Source organism: Symphodus melops (assembly GCF_947650265.1).
Source record: "Symphodus melops genome assembly, chromosome: 13".
Lineage (NCBI taxonomy): Eukaryota > Metazoa > Chordata > Actinopteri > Labriformes > Labridae > Symphodus > Symphodus melops.
This window is the reverse complement of record NC_136703.1, coordinates 3,607,416-3,627,822: the sequence shown is the minus strand read 5'-3', so window position 1 is coordinate 3,627,822 and position 20,407 is coordinate 3,607,416. Positions and strand designations below refer to the sequence as shown.

The window sequence follows — 20,407 nt, the reverse complement described above, 5'->3', positions numbered from 1 at the left end:
CTTTTAGGTCCTCATGTCGAAGCTGTTCAGTCACAAACACTCGAAATAAAGGTTTCTGATTCGGAGCTCCGCCGGAGGTCACGACCATCTTTAGGTGTCAAGATCAGGAATCCAAATATCCAAATGTTGCTCTGTGTAAAGTGAGCAGATGTTTTAAATAACAATTTATAGTTTATTATGTGTATCAACACTTCATGTGTTGAGTTCCCGCTCATACTGCTGCTGCAAGTGCAAAAATAAACAACCTCTTACAAAGTGACGGATTGTGGACACTGTTCGACAAATATTGCCTCGTCTCTGTTTGAATTTTGACTTCTCCCTCGAATCTTCATGTCAGGAGTGGAAAAGCTTTTGAAACAAGATTCAAAGCATCATGAGATGCTAAAGCTCTTCAGCGAGAGCCCGACTAATCTAATTCTTTGAGCTCCTTCAGGCAGGCTCAGCGAGGCTTCATTGCAGGCTTTAACAGCCCCTGAAGCTGCCGAGTGATATTCCTCCACGCTGGGCTGCACTGATTTATTTTTTTCTGGTTCAACAACTGATGGAAAAATATGACTGATAAAAAATGTTCTCTGACATCGGTCAGGGGAGAACATACATCATCGAGAAGGAGACGACATGACCTGGGGGTTTTTGATAAGAGGAGGATACTGGCAGTCTGATTGTTCTCACATTTACTGCCTATTACATCCTGGTCTTGCTGAATACTGTTTTCTCATTGGCTGCAGGGTGTCCATTATTTCCTGACCATGGACATCTACTGATCCTCTAAACCTGTACATTCACACTCTTGTCATAACTAAGACGTTGACTACTTAAGAGCTAACTGGCATTAGTGGCCTCGTGGTGAGGCTGCTCCCATGTGAACGGCCCAGGTTCAAGTCTGACCTGTGGATCCTTTCCCACCTTTCTACTCTTTCAACTCTCCTATTAATTAAAGGCAAAAAGCTCCAAAAATACAGAACATGTCAGAACATTGAATGTTCCAGGGAATAGTTGAACCCACAGGAGATATACATTGTGAAAGAACTTCAGATTTTGACTGAAGGATACATAAAAACATGACGTAAAGTGACGGAGGTCTGGACAGGATGAAGCCCTTTAAGTTGTCTATTATTAGAATTTTAAAGCCTCCACATCATCCATAAGTCCATGATAATTGACAACCCATCAGGTCTAACTTATTTAATAAGGAATTAATACAGAATTCAGTGTTGCATGCAATTTCGAACCTTAGTGCAAAGTTATATTCAAGTTTGATAAAGAAAACAACCACAAGCAGAGTTGTGATGAGGCTGTTCGTCAAACAAGAAGCACAAAGCTGCATTTCATTAAGATTTTGCAGATGTTTAAAACAATCCCGTCTTTGTTTGTGTGGTTATGATGCAGCAGTCGTTGCCCCGGCGTGCACAGGGCGTGTGCAGTAATCACAGTTTGGCCTGTTGGACTCACTCAGGTGCCACGGCTCCACTCAGGAGCTCAGACCTTTGAACACGCGTCTCTGTTGTCAAGCCAGGGACTCGCTCCTCTGATGAAATGGGGCATGTGTGTGCGTGTGTGCGTGTGTGTGTGTGTGTGTGTGTGTGTGTTGGTGTACACAGTACACATCTACCAGCTGTTGAATCAGTGTCACAAACCCCCAATGGGACCTAATCTACTACCTCACAGCAAGTTATGTGTGTGTGTGTGTCTCGTTAGCGCTCTTAGCCTGTGTGTCTCTGAAGCTTGGTGCACCACTTGACAGAAGCCCCCTCTCTTCATCTTCCAACACACACAGCATGTAGGCTGCATAGATATACAGTACTCACACACCAAGCATACAGCCGCAGGACATTTCTTTTGCAACGCAGCAACCTGCTACAATTAGCTGATAAGTAAGAAAGAGCAGAAGAAGGAGAGGAAGGAAACATCAGGAGGTTTATTAGGACAACATGTCCACGACAGAGTTTGTTTCCACGTACATAAGCCAGCTGTGGAGGATTTTCTTTTTGACCTTTTACTCCTCATTCACGGCCTCATCAGCAGCTTTTGTGTCTGGAGATGGCACGATGTATCCAGTGAATTTTGGGGATGTTATACATTTAGAAATGCGTGTTCATTTCGTGTTCAATGATTGGCGGTGGTGAGATGCAGAAAGGGAGTTGGTAGTGTGGAGGAGTGCTGGATGGAAACAATGAAAGAAGCCACTCAGACGATGCTTTTGTAAAGTGGGTTATCAGGCCCTGTGGCTCTTGTGATTTTAAATAGCAGCTGAAGTGATGTTTTTTTTTTTGTTGTTTTTTTTTTTGTCTTGCTATTTCCTGAATCTTGCTGATAGGAAGAGAATCATGCAGAAACACGTAGTATCTGCAAGTTGAGTTTCGTGCAACCCAAAAAAAAAAGGCCCTAATTTTTAAAAGAAATATGAAGGCATGTGTTTGGCTAAAGGCAACTTAAGTCTCACTGCTGTTAAATCACTGTTAGCGTAAGAAGAATTTAAGTCACACCTTATTAGGGAGCTCTTCTGGCAGTTACAGCTTGTCCTCAGTGATCAGCAGCACATGTCAGGGTATAGCGCAGCGTTTATCTTAGCTACTCCTGCAAACTTGTCCCGATAATTAATGCCACAGCTGCAGCTAAATGTCAATTTGTGCGCCCTCTTTGGATACGTTTTCTTTCTCTGCAGCCAATTTGAGAGGCAGTCTTTCTTCCTCGCAGATACAGTACAGTCTTCAGGAATTGGACTCTGTGTTATGATAGCATGGAGCTCATTACCAGCCTCATTTATCATCTTCTCTCTCCGTCTGTTCTCTATTCCCACTCTCTCTCTCTCTCTCTCTTTTTTCTCTCTTCTCTCTTTGTCAGCTCAACGAGTTGTTCAGGAAGTCGGAGGTGCGCAAAGACTTCATGAGCGTTCGTGTACGCAACCTGGCACCCAGCAATTCCATCCTTGCCTTTGTGGAGGCCCACTTCAAACCAGGTGAGAAATCTATGACGAGAGCTGAAGATGTGGAAAAGAGAAAAAGAAATGATTTAAACATGAGGTTTGAATCAGTCACGGTTTGTTCCTCTTTGTCTTTCCATATGTAAGACATCTCAAAAATGACTTGCTCGACCAAAATGGAATTGAGTTTTCCAAGACCTAATTATTTTTCATGCAGAAGAAGCCCGCCTATCAGCATTTTCTAAGCACTTTACATTTTAAATAGTAACTCTCGGACTATAAGGAGGAGAGGCAAAATTGTCTTTCTTGGTCCTTGGTCCAGCCCTCCTGTTCCTGTAAGGTTTATCTAAATGTTCATTATCTGCTTCACAATTTGTGCGTTCATAAGTGTGGTGGATAACATTTTGGATCAAACGTTCTTCCATCTAGCCGTCCAATTATCTTTACTGCTTCTCCTGTGCGGGGGGGGGGGGGGGGGGGGGGGTGAGAGCCCTTTCACACCTACTGGCACCAGCTGACCTAACGAGCATGTCTTTGGATTGTGGGAGGAAGTTGACGTAGCTGGACAGAACCCACGCGTGCACGGGGTGAACATGCAAATTCCACAAGGAGAGACTTCGGTCCGATGAGGATTTGAACCAACATCCTCGCTGTGAGAAAACAGCGCTAACCACCACTGTGCAGCCCCCACACAGTCACACAGTTCTTTTCAAGCTGAAATAATTTTGCATCAGTGACATGATAATATCTGTACTTAACAATTATAATTACTTCCGCAAAATTGAAGCGTACTTGCAACGTTCACCACATGCCGTCTTTTTGCCAGGATTACCTGGTTCAAGGATCTGCCAAAAAACGTAATGGCTTTAGTACTATTCTGATGTTAATGAAGGTAAAAACTTCCAATCATTTCCGTTTTTAACAGAACAAATGCAGTGAAGTGTGCATCCTTGGCAGAGCCGAGCTCTCTTTGAGTGCTTTCTACTTGTTTTTTTATTTGCCTCGTCATATTTTCAAGCACTAAATGCTGCTCTTCATCATTTGTTTCTTTATTATTCTTTTCAATGCCAACTTAATAGTTTGGCACAGTGTCTCCAAAACAATCAACATCATGAAAAAGTTTGGGTTTGGATATGTTTTTGGGATTCATAAGTGGCAGGAGAAGTTCCCTGCAGGAGTGTGCAGGTTTAAAGGTAAATATACAACAGGTTGTAGTTTTTTTTTTTCAATCCGGATTCATCTCATTTCAACTCTTTATTCCATCAGTCATGACACATTTTCACCTTTTCATTGGTTAGAAAAAGTCCTGTCACTGTGTAGCTCTGAATCATGCAGTTCATACCACGACTGGGCCTTTAAACTCCTTTTGTCCTTTCATATTTTTATGGGCGTTGTAGAGCGGCGTTATGCTCTTGAAATGACGGGAGGGACGCCGTTAAACGGCGCTCCTCCATGGCTAGTAAGGGCGAACATCTGCGGTGAACGTTATGAGAGCGATTCATCCGGAAATAGGCCGGACAAGCGGATGGAGGACAAGTGCTCCAAGGAGACCCTCCACATGTCGTACTCTGGCCGTTCTGATATATCCTTTTCTACAAAATCAGAAGCTCGGTGCCTGTGAATGTTTAAAGTGCTCTTCATAGGTCGTGTCTTTTTTGTACCTCCTGTTTATTGTAGATACAAAGAACACAGTGGAGGACATCGAAGGAGCCCTGCGCAAACAGCTGAAGGCCTCCAAAGACACCAGCATCGCCGTGAAGAAGCCGGAGGACGAGAACATTCGCTTCACCAATTATGGTAATACAGTGTGGACTTAACATAATAGTGTGGGGATTAATAAAACAAAAAAAGGATTAATATATTCATGAGCTAAGTTTAAAAAAAAGAAAGCTTTAACAGAGTTCAAGACACTTAAGATCTCTTTTCTTATTTCACTTTTACTCCGTCAATTTTCACAAAAAAACAACACAAACATACAAAGAACACCTCATGGAGGCACCGTAGCTTCAAAGAATCCTCACATATATATGCAGTCAAAGGTTCTCTGTTGTCCAAAGAGTAAGTGAAGGCAGCATCATCCTCCTCTGCGACAGGGTTGGTTCAATTCTTCCACTTCTTAGCAATCGCAGCTTTAAGTCTCAGTAAGACGCTGTGTCCACCTTTAGAGCTGACGGAGCCTTTCGGAGGAGAGGTGAAATCTTCTTCAGCCAAGTCCAGCTGCCTTTGAATCAAGCTTCAGATTGACTATGACCCGGATGACCTACACAGACGTCTTAGAGAGAAAGTCTTACTAAAGATTTACTGAGCCTCAGGTTTATACCATTTGTGTAATTACTGTTTCACAAAGATAGCCGTCTTTTTTTTTTTTTATCATTACATCCTCTCTAATTAAAAGAAGATACAGGAACTTGACATCATGGTGATCCTGAAAACTTTAAATCTCTCTTGAAGCTAAATATTTGTTCATCCTGACTGTTTGAATGTTTGAACTCTCTTTTTCTTTCCAATCTTCGCCGTCCTCTCTCGTGTGTGTTCAGGCCTCTCCTCCGTCCCCTTCTTCACCACCACTTCCACCACCACCACGGCGTCAGTCACCACAGCTGCGACCACCACCGCAGCCCCAACCAGCACCAGCACCACCACCACCAAACCTCCTCCCACCACCGCTTACTTCACCCGCCGCCCTCACAGCACCAGGCGTACCACCACAACCTCAGCGCCGGTCACGACGCAGCGGCCCACAAAGATGGAAGCCGTCACCATGACAACGCCGCATCCAACCACCACCGTCTCCCACATCAGGGGCAGGCTCCACCACAAGACCCAGAAGCCATGCAGCTCCCACCCCTGCCTCCACGGGGGGACCTGCGAGGACGAAGGCAACGACTTCAGCTGCACGTGTCCTGCAGGGCGAGGAGGCGCCGTGTGTGAAAAGGGTGAGTCATCTTTATTTCTTTATACGACTGAATCCATTTCTTCACCCAATCAGAAGTTTCAAAGTCGGAGCTTGTTTCAAACTCATATTAGAGAAATGAGCCTGAATCGACTCTCACTCTAATTATTGGTGCTATCGCAATTAGCGATATCAAAGTAGCCACCAAAGGCTGCCGTTAACAGTGATTTTACAGCAGCGACGAGGGTTTAAGGCACTCCACTTCCACTATGTAAATCACACCTTTAAGGTGCTCATAATCACTTCTAACCACAACCTCAGGTGATTCGATACATATGAAGGAGAAGAACACACCATTATAATATTTAAAGAGGCTGCCAAGTTACACGTTAAGTTGAGGTGTTGGAATATATGAATGCTTGTTCACCTGTTAACATCATAGTACTGCTGTAGCATGTGTCCTGGGTCCTCTCATCACAAATGGACGGCTCCAGTCACAGCTGGTCACACCTGGCAGGATTGAAAGAATCGCCATGGGTGTATTTAATGTGCGATTCATTAAAGGTTTTCCCGAGACACAGTGGAGAAGTAATGCGTTTGAAAAGCAGGGACACGATGTTAACCTTCCCCCCTGATAGACAAGACATTTACTGTGAATCAAACATGGAGGTTACTGCAGGAAACAATTTGGCATTTAAATACTTGGTAGATGTTCGAGTTGCCAGGATGTGGCTAAGTATCAACTTTACTCATGTTAGTTGTTTTTTTTATTAATGTTTTTGTAGTTTTTTCTAGAACGACTATTTATAGATCCTCTGCAGAGCAGTCGGTCGCTTCCGTGACGCTCTGAGTGAGACCACAGAGTGAAAAACAAAAACACAAAACTGTCAGGAGAGTAGCTTATCAAGGAGTCATCCACCTCGTGATTTGGAAAGTAAAATAAGAAAACGATGAATAAAAAAGTACCACAGAGATCCGGTTTCTCCGATCACAGAGCTTAGCGTGTCTCGTCCGTTGAGTGACCGCAGCGGTGGGCGTAAACGGGTTCTATTATCGACTTAACAGCGGCGAGGAAGCTCCACGGAGGCGCGTCAAAGATGGCCTGATGGTCGGAGAAAAACGTTCTTTAACGAGGCCCGGCACTCGCTGACATCAGCCGTACTGAGGCGACGTTGTACCCTCTCCAAATGCGTCCTGAGAGATTGCGTGAGCGTGCGTCTCGCTCGTGTTTGTGTCTGCACATAATGATGTCCTTATATCAGATCACCCCGGAGCTCTGCAGAATTCAGCGCTCAGAACAAAGAGTCTGTTTCATGCGATATTCTTCTTTTTTTTTCTTCAACTTGAGAACAAAGCATTGAGCTGTGATGAAGTCAGATGCAAGATGTATCCTTTGTGGCTGCTCTTCAGACTTATCTATGACTCAGACAGTTTCAACACCTCAGACGTGAGGCAACGCAGAGTCCAATCAGCTCCACAGAAAAAAAAGATCATAAATCAAGAAGAAGTTCCTGAGCTGCTCAATTCTTTTGTTTCCTCCCTCTTAGCCTACTTTGGGATTTTGGGGGATGAGAATCGACCTCACGCAGCTGCATCTTAAGATAATTGACAGTAATTGCTTTGATGGGGATTAGCTGGTGAGAATCAGTGTGTATCTTTCAGTTAGAGTGGCTAAATGCAGTCACGCGCACACACAAAATGCACACCAGCCTCCCCCAGATCAATCAAGTCATTAGAAAAGAGGCAGCTCATCAGCTGCCATTCTCCTGAGAGAGACGGACGGAAAGACAGATGGACGGAAAGAAACGGAGCCCGGGGGAGAAAATAGATGATAATAATCATAATTGTTGAGTGGTGGAAAAACAAAGGTTCTCCGAATGTGTGCGTGTGTCATGAGCAAGAGTGCATGAATGTGTGTGACATGAGAGTGTTTTTCTTCTGGCTCCTCTCAGTGTTGACAACTTCATCAGGAGAACGTCACTCCTGAAATAAACCGACAGAAAGTCTCGTTTTCTCCGGTGACACAGCACCTCCGCTCACACCTCATTATCCACATTAAACGACTGTTCTGCTAGCATAAAGCAGGTCATGTGGTAATGGCAGGGCTTGTTTTCTTTTTTCCTCCACAGTGATACATTACTTCATCCCTTCGTTTGGAGGTCACTCGTACCTGGCGTTCCAAACCATGAGCGCCTATCACACGGTCCGCATCGCCATGGAGTTCCGAGCCTCGGAGATGACCGGCATTCTGCTCTACAACGGCCAGGAAGGAAAGAAGGACTTCATCTCTCTCGCCCTGGTCGACGGCAAAGTAGAGCTCAAGTGAGTGCGGTTACATTTTAACGGCCTGTTCTGCTGTTGATTCTGCTGCTTTTGCTTGATTACATTTGATGAGACTCAAACGATCCCCCCTGGGGAAACGTGGTCACCGCAGCAGCAGCAAGCCGCGAGACGATGTAGATAAGAATAAAACAAATAGAGAGCGCCGAAGATAATGAGGCAAATGATTACTGCATGGAAAACATGTTGCAAACATTATGGCCAGAAAAACAAATGAAGACACAGAAGCTGGTTGACAGACTTACGACCATGAAGACGTGCTCTCAGAAATATGTTCAAACATGTAAATAAGCTGCTCACATCATCACGTCTGCAGATGGCCCGTGAACATATGGACAGAAATGTGTCCATGTCCGGATTTAAACGTGAGGTGCAGTTTTTGGTAACATATACTGTATGCACAATTATGTTGGTATTGATGTGCCTGAAAAAGGCTCGTCATGAATATTCAATACTTTCACACTGTGCAATCAGGAAACAGGAAAAATAAAGAGGTAATGTACACACATGTAAACTCATTTTGGGTTTATTACATCAATGTAAGTCCTCAGTTAGAACAGTAATAGTTACATCAGGCAATCATAGGCAGTGTTGTAATTCGGCGAGAAGGACGATTTAAGGCCTTATGGGGTTTTAAATTGAAGTACTTTTATCCCCATTCGATCATTTTTGGTCATTTGTTTTAAACCCATTCGTCTTTAAAATCCCTAAACTCTCAGATTAAGGGTTCCTTTATTTACATAATATTTGATAATGTTGTTAGTCTACTGTAATATACTGTATCTAAATGTCCCCTCAGTGGGGCTTCAATAAGTCATATTCATTCACTCACACTGAGACATTCTGGGGTTTTTTGTTCTGATAAATCATGAGTGCTGATTGTTAGTTCTTATTTAAGGGACTTATTTGAAAGGGGATTTACAGTGGGTAAATAGTGAACTTTTAAACATATAGATTTCTGGGCCACAGGATGGCCTAGTGGTTATGTTGCACGCTCCATGTGCAGAAGGCAAAGTCCTTGTAGCTGCGGTCGGGGATTCAAATCTGTCCTCGGCCCTTTGCTGAAAGACACTCTCTCCTCCAAACATTTCACGTCTCTCTTCAGCTGTCCACGCAAAAACTTGTCATGAAAGGAGCGAGGGTTCGAAGCTGACCCGTTTTATTAAGGCTCGTACCTCCTGATTTGGATGGCTTACTTGAAACAAAATATTCATCGGATGGGTTTAAACTGGACTATTTCAAACTTTAAGAAACACTGAGTATCCCTCTCTTCTCCCACAGTGGGATTGTATCAATAAACTCATTCAGAAGAATCTTCAGCGGGACGGGACTTCAGGACTTAGAGAGTCTGCACGTCGTCTTTATTTATTCTCAGTATTTTATTATTTCACACCATCGGCAATCCTGATCAGTCGGGTTTCATCGTAACCCCTCGAAACCTCTTCGCTTCCTCGAGATCTAGTCAGGTTAAAATGTCTCTATTCAAAAAAGAAATCAATAGCAAACTGGAGGAGATCATTAGTCACTTTGGTTTTCAGATGGGGCTCTGCCGCTCTTCCAGAAATACAGCTGTGAGATTACCACCCACCGCTCCGCAAATCCACGACGTGGGGAGAAGAACTAATTATTTGTGGCAGATAATTGCTCGCAGGTTGTGCTAATGCTAGCAATGTGTGTGGGCGCGCATACACAACAGCTCCTTTCTGTGACGATGTGGCCTTTTTCACAACAAAAACTCATTAGAAGGTTTAATTAAAAAGAGGGCGTGAAAGACATTTTTTAAGAGAGTTACTGCCTTGTTTCATGCACATGGTTTGGAACCCCAGATGGGAACTCCTGTACCTTCTTTCTTTCATCCATCTCTGTCTTGTTGAGCAACGTGAGCCGATTTTTACTCATTAATTGCTGGGAAAAGAAATATCTGTGGAAAAGAACTTCCCCAAGTCCTGTAATCTTGAAAGAAGTGTGATGCAGGTATAAAAACAGAGTCTCCGATTCCCTCTCTTCTTCTCAGGTTCAACACAGGTTCAGGCCCAGGCACGTTGGTCAGCAAAGTGGAGATCACGCAGGGCCGCTGGCATCAACTGGTGGTGACTCGCAACCGGCGTAACGCCATGCTGAGCGTGGACAACGAAGAGCACATCGAGGGCGAGAGTCCACGTGGCACAGATGGCCTCAACCTGGACACCCACCTGATGATTGGAGGAGTGCCGGCGGAAATGAGATCCGAGTAAGACCTTAAAATCTGCTGTCACACAGTCAGGATCATTTTCAGGATGAGTCATGAAATAAATAAAACACATTCGGAGTCCAGTGTTGAATGTTGTTTGCTACTATTGTCCATTTCGCTGACAGATTAGGTAGAAATTATCAGATAATTTGGGCCTGAAAGATAAAGTAGTCTCCCTCCAGCACAGAGACTAATCAGAAAGTTCAAATTGCCTGAAGGTAAAACTTTGCGGTCACATGTGCGAGTCTCTCCAAACATGTGACGTAAACATGGAGACAGTTAGCCTGACCCCCCTTAAAGCTGTCATCATATCAGCTGATATTGTGCTTTATAGTGCGTATTATACATGTACATATTATGCTTTATAATAAGGGAGCCTATATGAATAAGCTTGGATTACACTAAGGAGTCAATCAACAACTGGACACATAAGAAATAGTTCTCCTTCGTAATCCCTGATGGTGATGTGATACAATCAGTAAACAGCATCGTCTGTTTTTAAATCAGGGTCAAAAAGAATCTCGCCGCAGGCTCTGACGAACACTAAATTCTTCCCTTTTTTTTTCTTTCAGTGTGAGCGAGAGAACAGGAGTGTCCGATGGTCTGGTCGGCTGCATCCGTCTGCTCGACGTCAACAACCGGGTGCTCAACCTGCAGGAGAGGGGCGGAGACAGCCTGTACGGCAGCGGCGTAGGTGAATGCGGTAACGACCCCTGCCAGCCGAATCCCTGCAAGAACGGTGCGGCGTGCCAGGTTAAAGAGGCGGAGATGTTCCACTGCAAGTGCAACAAAGGATTCTGGGGTAAGACGCTGTGCAGCTCAGCAGTGTCTCACTGTCAAAGTGGGATGTCTGCACAGAGAGGTTCACACCGATGTTCAGTGCAGGGAAATGGGAGGGAAAATATTTAAATTCAGATTTGAATTTCGCTGACTTTCCCGAGACCCAGGCATTAAAGTTATGTTTATATCTCTGCTTCGCCTTCTCTTATGGGATTCACCGCGGTCATGACTTCCTCCCAAATCCTGAGTAAGCTTGACAGCCTAATTTGACAGTGTATCTGGTGCCCCCAGCAGGAGCGCTAAAAGTCATTTTGTAAACACCAACAGCATCAAATCTGTGTGTCCGACACAGAAATGAGAGATTAAATGTTAACACTGTGAAGAAAACTTCCACCAAATGTTCAGTAAACGGCCTTTGGCCTATCTCTTCTTCCACATCCTTCTCCCTCCAGCGCTCACACCAACTAACAAGCAACTCTGAGAGATATAGTTAAGAGCAGACGCCATCAGGGCCCAGCAGAGCGTGCCCCTCGCTGCTCGTACCGCAGCCTGCTGCAGAAAGTTAAACTCTGGAACCAAATTAATTGTCAGAGATAACTTTTATGCTTGAATAGTAAAGGCTTTTATACTCACATCGGGGCAGCTCAGTGGTTAGGGGAAGCACCTTTCAGCCAACTTTTAAGAGCCCTTCCCCTTGAATTTAAAATGAGGATCAATAAAGCATCACATTACATTATTATTGCCTTTTATACAAGAACTACTTTTATGCTTTGTTGTTATTGAGACGAAGCAGAAAAAACCGTCCGCTCTGAGGAAGCATCACTGCAATCAAAGTCATTTTGGCAACATGTCGTTTAATGAATGCTGATAATGACAATTGGAGCGTAGCCTGCAGACTCATACTCAAGTTTATTTTGTCTTCGTGTCAGTTTAATAAGTAGCCGAGATTGCCCGTCTCCATGGGAGGGACCGCTCACAGAGGACGGAATAGATGGGAGGGGAGTTTTTTAGTTAAAGAGAGGACATGTCAGGACAGTCTGATGAACGAGGGCGGCGAGAGCGTATTAGAGCTAAAGAGCGGGAGAGAGGGGAGAGATGTGATAAATAGAGCTGTGGTAGGGAAGGAGCAAGGGAGAGGGATAAAAGGGAGCTTCCAAAAAGCTTCAGTGAGGCGAAAACGGGGGGAGCCCAGTGAGCTCAGCGGGGTTGGGGTTCATTAAAGCGCTGTGCTCACCACAGGATCTGACTGCTAAAGTAATGACGGGTGAATTCAGATGAGCTGAGGCTGAGGGCAAAAGCATCATCCAGCAGACGCTGGCGAGCCTTTCCCACAGTCAGCGCTGGCCCCCGAAACACGCCGCATGGTGCGGGGGCTCTTCACTGTTTAATCTGGACGTGTAATATTTCCAAATCCTATTAGAAAATGACCTCAATTACAGAGGAAATCCATGTACCCGCCTCTCTCCCCTCTTTTTGGTCTCCCCCTCCCCTCGCCCTTTATTTCAAGTGAATTATAAAGTGTTGCTGGTTTTCTAAAGGTGGCTAATGGGAATGTGTGATTCTAGGTCCGACGTGCGCCGACGTTCACGACCCGTGTGAGCCAAACAGGTGCCACCCGTCCTCCCAGTGTCAGGCGCTGCCCGAGGGAGGCTACAAATGCGAGTGTCCCATGGGACGTGAAGGCAAGCACTGCGAGAAAGGTAATCTAATTATTTATTACCAGGCTGTGTTGAAATCAAGCTTTCTGATTGGTAAATGATGGCGTCTTCAGGTCTGAGGTGGAGCAGACACACAGCCAGAAGAAAATACAGCGGAAAAAAAAAAAGGAAGGCGTAAAGATGGCAGAGCAGTCGTCAAAGTGCGAGAAGGAACATAATGTAAATAGTCAACAAAACAATGTTAGCAGCTGTGGCAGTGTTCAAAAACCACTAATTGGAAAAGAAAACGTCAACAGACGTTGACAGTTTGAGGGCAGAAAACCTGAACCAGGTGCTGCGTTGATTCGTGACTTTTCGTTCACCTTCTCTCACTCAGCCATCACTGGAAATGTTTGTTTGGGTTCATCATTAGGTTTGTTTTTTGTTTGTTTTGAGAAGGGAGAAGTTTAAGTGACATGAAATACAATCTGCTGGCTTTTAAAAGCAGATGGGTGAGAAAATTCTTGCATTCGCCTGTCACTATTTCTTAACATATAACTACTTACTCTGTGCAAATGATCCTCAACAAACAAAGTGCTGTAACCGTGAATTCGTACCTCAGCTGTTCACCTGAGTTCTTCAGGGGGCCGCAGCGTTCGCTCTGAGAAGCATCGTTTTCCATTCTGGACTCCTCCTCGTTCTTTCTACTCTGTGACGTTTCCATCCATGCTGGGTCGAATAGGGAGATCGGAGGGGGGAGGGGGGGGTGAGCCTTCAGGGTGGGAGGGTTTCTGAACTGAGGTAGATGATTGGCCCCGTCGGGCCGTTCACATCATCGACTCGGCTGTGCTTGTTAGCGTGTAAACGGCAGTGAAGCCGCAGCCTCCCTCCTCTTCCTCCCCTCCCTCTGTGCCTGTCCGCCCACAGGTGCTGTGTTCAAACGTTGTTTTTGTTCCTCGTGGCAGAACCGGGCCGCAGCTGGGGAAACAACCAGATAACGACTCACCAGCTTTTGAAGTTCATCTTAAGCACTTTTGTTGGTGTCACAATGTGAAGTCTCCCAATGTTCGTTCCCTCCTTGTCTTAGCAGATGATGAAGTCGACTTCTCAAACCGGCAATGAAAGAGAATGCATTAGAAAAGACACTCTCTTGTGTTCAGGGGACAAAAAAAAAAACAGAAGGGGATGGTCGTCTTTCCTGGCCCTGAGTCACAGTTAGCAGGTGACTGAAATAAATTGAGGTGAACCAAAATCAATGTGGTGTGAGTGAGAGCGTCTCCCCTTCCAAAAGGCGATTTTTTTCCACAGGAATCAATGAGATGACTAATCGCATCAGTCCTCCCTGCCCACCGTGATTAATGGGAGCGTCAGTCAGCTGGAGTGTCAGCCTCCGACAGGAGCTCACAGATACGGCGGCAGTCAGTCGGACGCGCCCTCTGAGGCCCGCGCTGAGAACAGTTACAAAGACAGGTAGCTCACTCTTCAGGAGCTTTAAGCTGAATTAGTCGTATTTTGGAGCGTGTGTGTGTGTAACCTATCGAGTGTGCACATTCATTTGAGGTACGGTTTCTATTTCAGTTCATTTCCACCATGGTTTGTCAATGCAGCTCACTGCTGCCATCAAGGGCTTTTCTCAAGGGTGTTTCGATGGTATTGAATGGCATACTCGTCCATGCGCTCTGTGATCGTGTAAATCATTACAGTGTGCTAATGAGAGCAGCATCACAGGAACTCAGACGGTCCACGACGCAGGAGGAGGTTTATTCAGTCCCTGAGCTCCACGTGTGAGAGACGGATCGAGAGACAGTGGATCTGATTCATTCACCATTTTCACGCCTCTGACATCACACTTCATGTTTCAATGCTGTTATAACGTCTTACAGCTGTTTGCAGTGTTATGGTAGTAAGGAATGGGGTCAATTATTCACTTTTCATCACTTGACAATCATCCACCTGAACTTTAAATGAAGACGGATGAGAACATTTAGCCGGACATTATTTAACATGAGGTAACTCATGACCTTGCATTAGGAAACATTGTTACAGTTTCATTGTTCTTAATTGACTTTATTCAAATATCAAGCCTAAATGCTCGTCTCCAAGATGAGCCTTGATATTTTTACATTTTTCCGTAATCATTTGAAGAGAAACTTTCATCTGTATCGTTGTGGTAACGGCAGCTGTTGTCTTCAAGTTTATAAAAAAAAACTTTATTGTCCATCACACAGTGACAGAAAATGACCTGTGGTTAGAAGCTCAAACAACATGAAAAAAAAACAATCATGGGTTATCATATGTTGTTTAATCCTGAAATATGTTTACATCTATTTACCCTTTTATTATTTGAGAACAGTGAAATGAATAAAACATGACCTTCACTCAACCTTTATGTATTCTCCCTGCTACAGCACAACAACATTACATCAGCATTAGAGCCTCCCACCCTGTGTGTGTTTTCAGAGCAGTGTTGATATTTTGAATAATGCAAGCAGCCATGTTGATTGAGAGAGGGTCGGACCAGGAGCTCTGATTGAATTGCATTTCTTCTTCTGAGACAATGCTTTTATTTTGAAATTTGTTTCCACCGTTTATGTAATTTATAGTGTTGTGATGGCGTTCTTTGCAAATACTAATTATGAATGTTAATATAAACAAAGTAGCTCAGAGCTGAGCCTCTTCTTCAGCAGACATGCAGCAGCTTCTTCAGTTCTGACCTCGAGCTCTTTATTTCTGAGTTTTAGCAAAAGGACCACTTTCCAAAGTTCAACGTTCTTGGTGGTCAAGCTCCGCTCGTCATGCGGGGTTTATCCTGGTCACTCAGCTCGTCTGGTGTTCTGGTGACATATTGATCATGAAGCTTTCATTCGGAACATGAGGCGAGGAAGAGAAAAGCGCTCTTTAACAACCCCTCCTCCAGCAGCTCCTTCAGAGTTCACTTTAGTGCAGCAGGGATTCCTTCTTGTGTGGACTCTTTTTCGCCCTCCCCAATGGTGCGTGCCATCATTATTAGCAGTGTTCCTCACAATTGCTAATTAGCTTTCTCATCTCCGTCTGCCTCTCCCCATCCTGACTCCACTCTGCTAATCCCTGCCAATTACCAATAAAAGCTTTCTTGTCGGCTACGTAGGTGTGTGTGTGTGTGTGTGTGTGTGTGTGTGTGTGTGTGTGTGTGTGTGTGTGTGTGTGTGTGTGTGTGTGCGTGAGCGTCTCTGGCATCGCACATGTCACTGAATGATTGTAGTTTGTGCAAACAACACCATAAACACGTCCCCCCGGGTGACACTTGAATGATTTTTAATGTCAAACCACTTGTTAGAGAGATGGCACGGTGCCTGTCCTAATGACTCCAGACAGCCTGAAACGGGACCGCCAGACGCACACCCATCGCACATTCGACAGGAATTTGTAAGAAAGGAAAAAAAAAAAAGATACAGCGGTTGCATTATTTCATGGGTCCCTGCTGCAGTGTTTAACTCTGCTCGTCTCCACAGGTTCTTTGTTGCACTGTGGCGGGCTGTGTAATCACTCTGACGTATGGTTGTTTGATTTTTTTTCCTTTTTTTTTCTTTGACTGTCTGTCAAGAAAAAGTCTTAATCCCAAAGGCTACAAAAACACAAATCCATGTCTCTCCATTATGCTGACAGGTCGCTCAGAGATGCACCGACTATCCCTGAATTATAATTCTGTCAGCAACAAAAAACTAGACCTGAGGATGAATATAGTGTCTTTGTTTCCACAGTGGCGGAGAGGAGAGGGGCTTACTTGCCGCTTTTCGACGGAGACTCTTACCTGGAGCTGAAGGGGCTCCATCTGTACGGGCATGACCTGCGGTAAGTCTCTGCATGAAACCCAAACATTGGAGATTTATGTATGTATTACTAAACACACGAAATCATGTAGTTTTCATAGGCTTGTTCTTGGCCTTAAGGCAGAGCTTCTGCCTGTGAGCCTGAACTGAATAACAATGAGTTCTAGAAACAGCCCTTTATCTCGGCTTCGCTTGTAGGATATCTCTGCCTCATTTTCATACGAAGAATATCAGCGCAGCGGCCACAAACAACCACTAATCTGACTTCTCTTGCAGTCAAAAGCTGAGCATGACGGTGATCCTCATGGCCAACGACTCCAACGGTCTGATCTTCTACAACGGCCAGAAATCAGACGGGAAAGGAGACTTCATCTCTCTCTCCCTCAATGAGGGGATCCTGGAGTTCCGCTACGACCTGGGGAAGGGACCTGCTACCATCAGGTAAGGATCATCCCAGAGGTGTGATCGTCATATATATGTCAGTAAAATCGAGTTTATTCATCGTGTTTCTACCGAGATAATCGAAAAATTCAAAGACTTCTGGGTGAAACTGCGGATTAGTTTTATGTTGATCCTTTTTGTTTTCTGTTTTTGAAGAGTTCATGCCGACCTCTGAGACACAAAATGTTGACCTCCCGTCAGTCAGTGACGTAGCTGTTAATGTGTCTTCTTTGTCATCACAGTTGAGAACAAAAAGACAAAAAAGAAAACAATACAACACGTTTTTTTTTTTTATTATTAGGACTGGTTAGAAAGAAAACACACTAATGCTAATGCTAATCTTCTACTCTGAACTTTCCTCTGTTTGTTTGCGTATCTCAGGAGTAAGGATCCAATCCAGCTCAACGTGTGGAACACCGTCAACCTGGAGCGCTCCAACCGCAAAGGAGAGATCATGGTGAACAAAAAGGACCCGGTCCGCGGAGAGGCACCGGTAAGAAAGAGCGAGCTGCCAGCCTCCTGCTAAAGGTTATCTTGCTTTTAGCATGCAGAGCTGATGGGCCTGTTCTATGCTTAGCCCTGCTTGTGCGTTATAAACCGTGTTTGTTTGATCATCTGTGTTATCCATGTCATCGCCACAATCTCGAGCTTTAGCGGACCCTTTTGGCTCATTTAGAGGTGTTTCATTTGGCCGCTGGGCACTAGGTTGTATCAGCAAACTTTTTTTGTCCACAACATGCGGTTCTGCCTGCCCGGTCTGCTGAAAATGTGCTGCTATCTCCTGACAGCCGTCAAGGTAAGAGGGGGAGCTCCAGATGAAGAGGGCCGGTTTGACAAGCTGTCTTAATTTTGGAAGTCCTTGTTTTGTTTTGTTTTGCTGTACCTCAGCCTTTCGGCTTGCTGACACACTGGAGATAAAACTTTGGTGTTGCAAACACAAAGCAAAATCAAATTACACTACTGGTATACAGTGGATTTTATAAATGCAGCCTTTGAGGAGGTGCCTGGGGAAGTGAGGCAGATTAAGGAGATAGCAGCAGCCGCAGCGAGATGAGTGTAATGAAACCCTTCAGCCCTGCGTCTAAACCAATAAAGCAGGTACGTGCTTCCAAATGAAAGGCGATCTAATAGTTTGATAAGTCTGCAGGTCATCCAATTATATTAAAGAGTGTAATGTGTGATTACGAGCATGCACGCTGTCAACTCGGTCATCTTTCACTGAGACGTGACACGCTCCCTAGTTTTTTCTCTCCCGTGCCGCTTTGTCTTCCCCCCACTGCCAGTATGATAATTGTGTTTTACTCCAGCAACAGAGGCAGAAAATCGTATTAAAGAAGAGAGCAAGGGGAAAGCGAAGATGGGGGTTGGGGGGAGGGGGGGGGGGACTCATGGGATGAGCAGAGACTACTTATGGAACTCAACGCAGAGACCCCATCCAATATGGCTCTCAGCTAATTCTCTCCCACTCCTGCTTTCAGAGCATGGAGGGAGTGAGCGCTCACTCGCATCGTATTAGTCTAGAAGTGGCCAAACACAAGTGTACGTATGAGTGTTATCACTGTGTAAGGATTTTAAACCTTTAAAAGATACTTTAATAACATATTTAGACTTGATACTCAATCCATACGATGACAAAATTAATTCCAAGGTAAGCTGAATGCCTCAAATAGATAACTTTAGCCAATATGTTTTTTTTTTTTTTTTCGAGACTGCATAGACTTAATACTTAAAATGAAAGATATGTCAAGCTGACCCCCCCCCCCCCCTCCCCAATCAGCACTTCTGCCCCTCCGACATCATCCATGATGCAGCTCTACAGGATGACAATTTAAAAAAAACAAAACAGCCTTCAAGGGACTCTCTTGGAGTCCACAGGACCTGCATGCGGTGTTTAATGTCGTTGTCTTCCTTTACACTGCGATTGCACAGGAAGGGGTGATTCTTTCGACCAATCAACAGACAGCAGATGACAATGGATGACATCACTGAGACTATACGTGCATGTTTCATAGAGTCTGTGGCTGCTACAGAAAAGTTCCCTGAACACGTAGCCACACTTTAAAACTAGTCCTCTCTTTAATTCAACTTGAAGGCGTAGTGAGTGTGAATTTACTTTAAAAGAGTGATGTACAGACTCAAAGTTAATGTTCATTTTTAGTCATCCTTGATGACCCACGAGAGGAGTGTGCTGTTTTCTGTAACCACAGAGAATCTGCCATCTGTCTGTATTTTACTTGATTGGAAAGTTTCTTGGCATTAAATATCTCGCTGGGGTGTTAAGCCCCTCGCCAGGAACACTCCTTATCTGGAGACTTAAAAAAAAGTGGCGACAAGGTGACATCGCCGTCTCCGTTTCCTGTCGACCAACGCGGCTCTCAATGTTTTTCTCCTCACAGCAGCTTTAGTCTGAAAACATGATTTACAAAGCTCCATTACCCCTCTGTACGATCAAACTTAAGAATTGATGGAGGTTGAGTCCTTTTAAAAATGTGTTGTTGAAAACATTTTCTTACGTGGATACTTTTGAGAGCCCGAGCATGGACGCATATTGTGTGCTTGGAGTGTTCTCGAGCGGCCAGCATGATGAAGTACAGTACATTCAGTCAAATTGCACATAGGTACAGACAGGAGGGATACAAATCTACTCCCCTTTTACTGAATGGCAGCAGTGCAGAATGATGTTGGGTTAAGTGGCACTATTCACTGTCTCTCCTGCGGGAAGTTTTTTTCTTTGTACCCTTTGTCAGTGGCACCATCTGCTTCATGCATGAAGCTCTCAGACCTGCTGTCTCATTTGCATTCCCCCCCTTTTTAAGTGTAAACACACATTTGCACATCTTTAAGTTTGTATGTGTCTATAATGCAAGGTACACATCTCTCTCCCTTTTCTTATGTCACTCGTCTGTGCTTCCCTGCAGCTGTGTTTAATGCTCCTACAGATGCCGCCTGTGGTTATGTGTGTGTGTGTGTGTGTATGTGTGTGTGAATGTTTTGTGGGCTTTTAGCACTTGCCTGGCTCTGCATGCCTCTCTGTGCACAGGCACTTACTCGTCTTCACCTAATAACTCTCTTCCTCCCGATTTTTCTTTCCTTCTCTATGATGTGCTGTCTGGAAATAAGAAATCACGAAAGGTAATGAGACAAGTCCCAGCCACACCTCAGCCCATATTTCATTTTAAGTCGCTCACTACGTCCTCTCACCCCCACCTCTCCATGCAACAACAGCTCAGTTAAAATGAAGGTACTTCTGCAGAGCTGCGGGCGGCTTTAAAGGTGCCAGTTCTGTGGAAAAAAACTTTGCCATCTCATAAGCTCATGCACGCACACAAACGGCACCGGAGTGGAGATGCTCTT

The 20,407-nt window shown here is 44.6% G+C and overlaps 1 protein-coding gene across 9 annotated transcripts in view; it reads left to right on the top strand.

Moving 5' to 3' along the window:
* The window catches only part of agrn (agrin), a 279,779-nt gene that overhangs the window by 238,184 nt on the left and 21,188 nt on the right, over positions 1-20,407 (top strand). For 5 of the 9 annotated variants that reach the window (XM_079360460.1, XM_079360454.1, XM_079360453.1 and 2 more), the window contains 11 exons: positions 2,845-2,959; positions 4,601-4,720; positions 5,461-5,859; positions 7,946-8,138; positions 10,171-10,386; positions 10,959-11,188; positions 12,732-12,866; positions 16,544-16,634; positions 16,889-17,053; positions 17,435-17,546; positions 20,174-20,185. In XM_079360460.1, coding sequence (XP_079216586.1) covers positions 2,845-2,959; positions 4,601-4,720; positions 5,461-5,859; positions 7,946-8,138; positions 10,171-10,386; positions 10,959-11,188; positions 12,732-12,866; positions 16,544-16,634; positions 16,889-17,053; positions 17,435-17,546; positions 20,174-20,185 — 1,788 coding nt within the window. The remainder of the gene's footprint in view (positions 1-2,844; positions 2,960-4,600; positions 4,721-5,460; positions 5,860-7,945; positions 8,139-10,170; positions 10,387-10,958; positions 11,189-12,731; positions 12,867-16,543; positions 16,635-16,888; positions 17,054-17,434; positions 17,547-20,173; positions 20,186-20,407) is intronic. The other 4 variants (XM_079360455.1, XM_079360458.1, XM_079360457.1 and 1 more) reach the window with 1 other exon arrangement.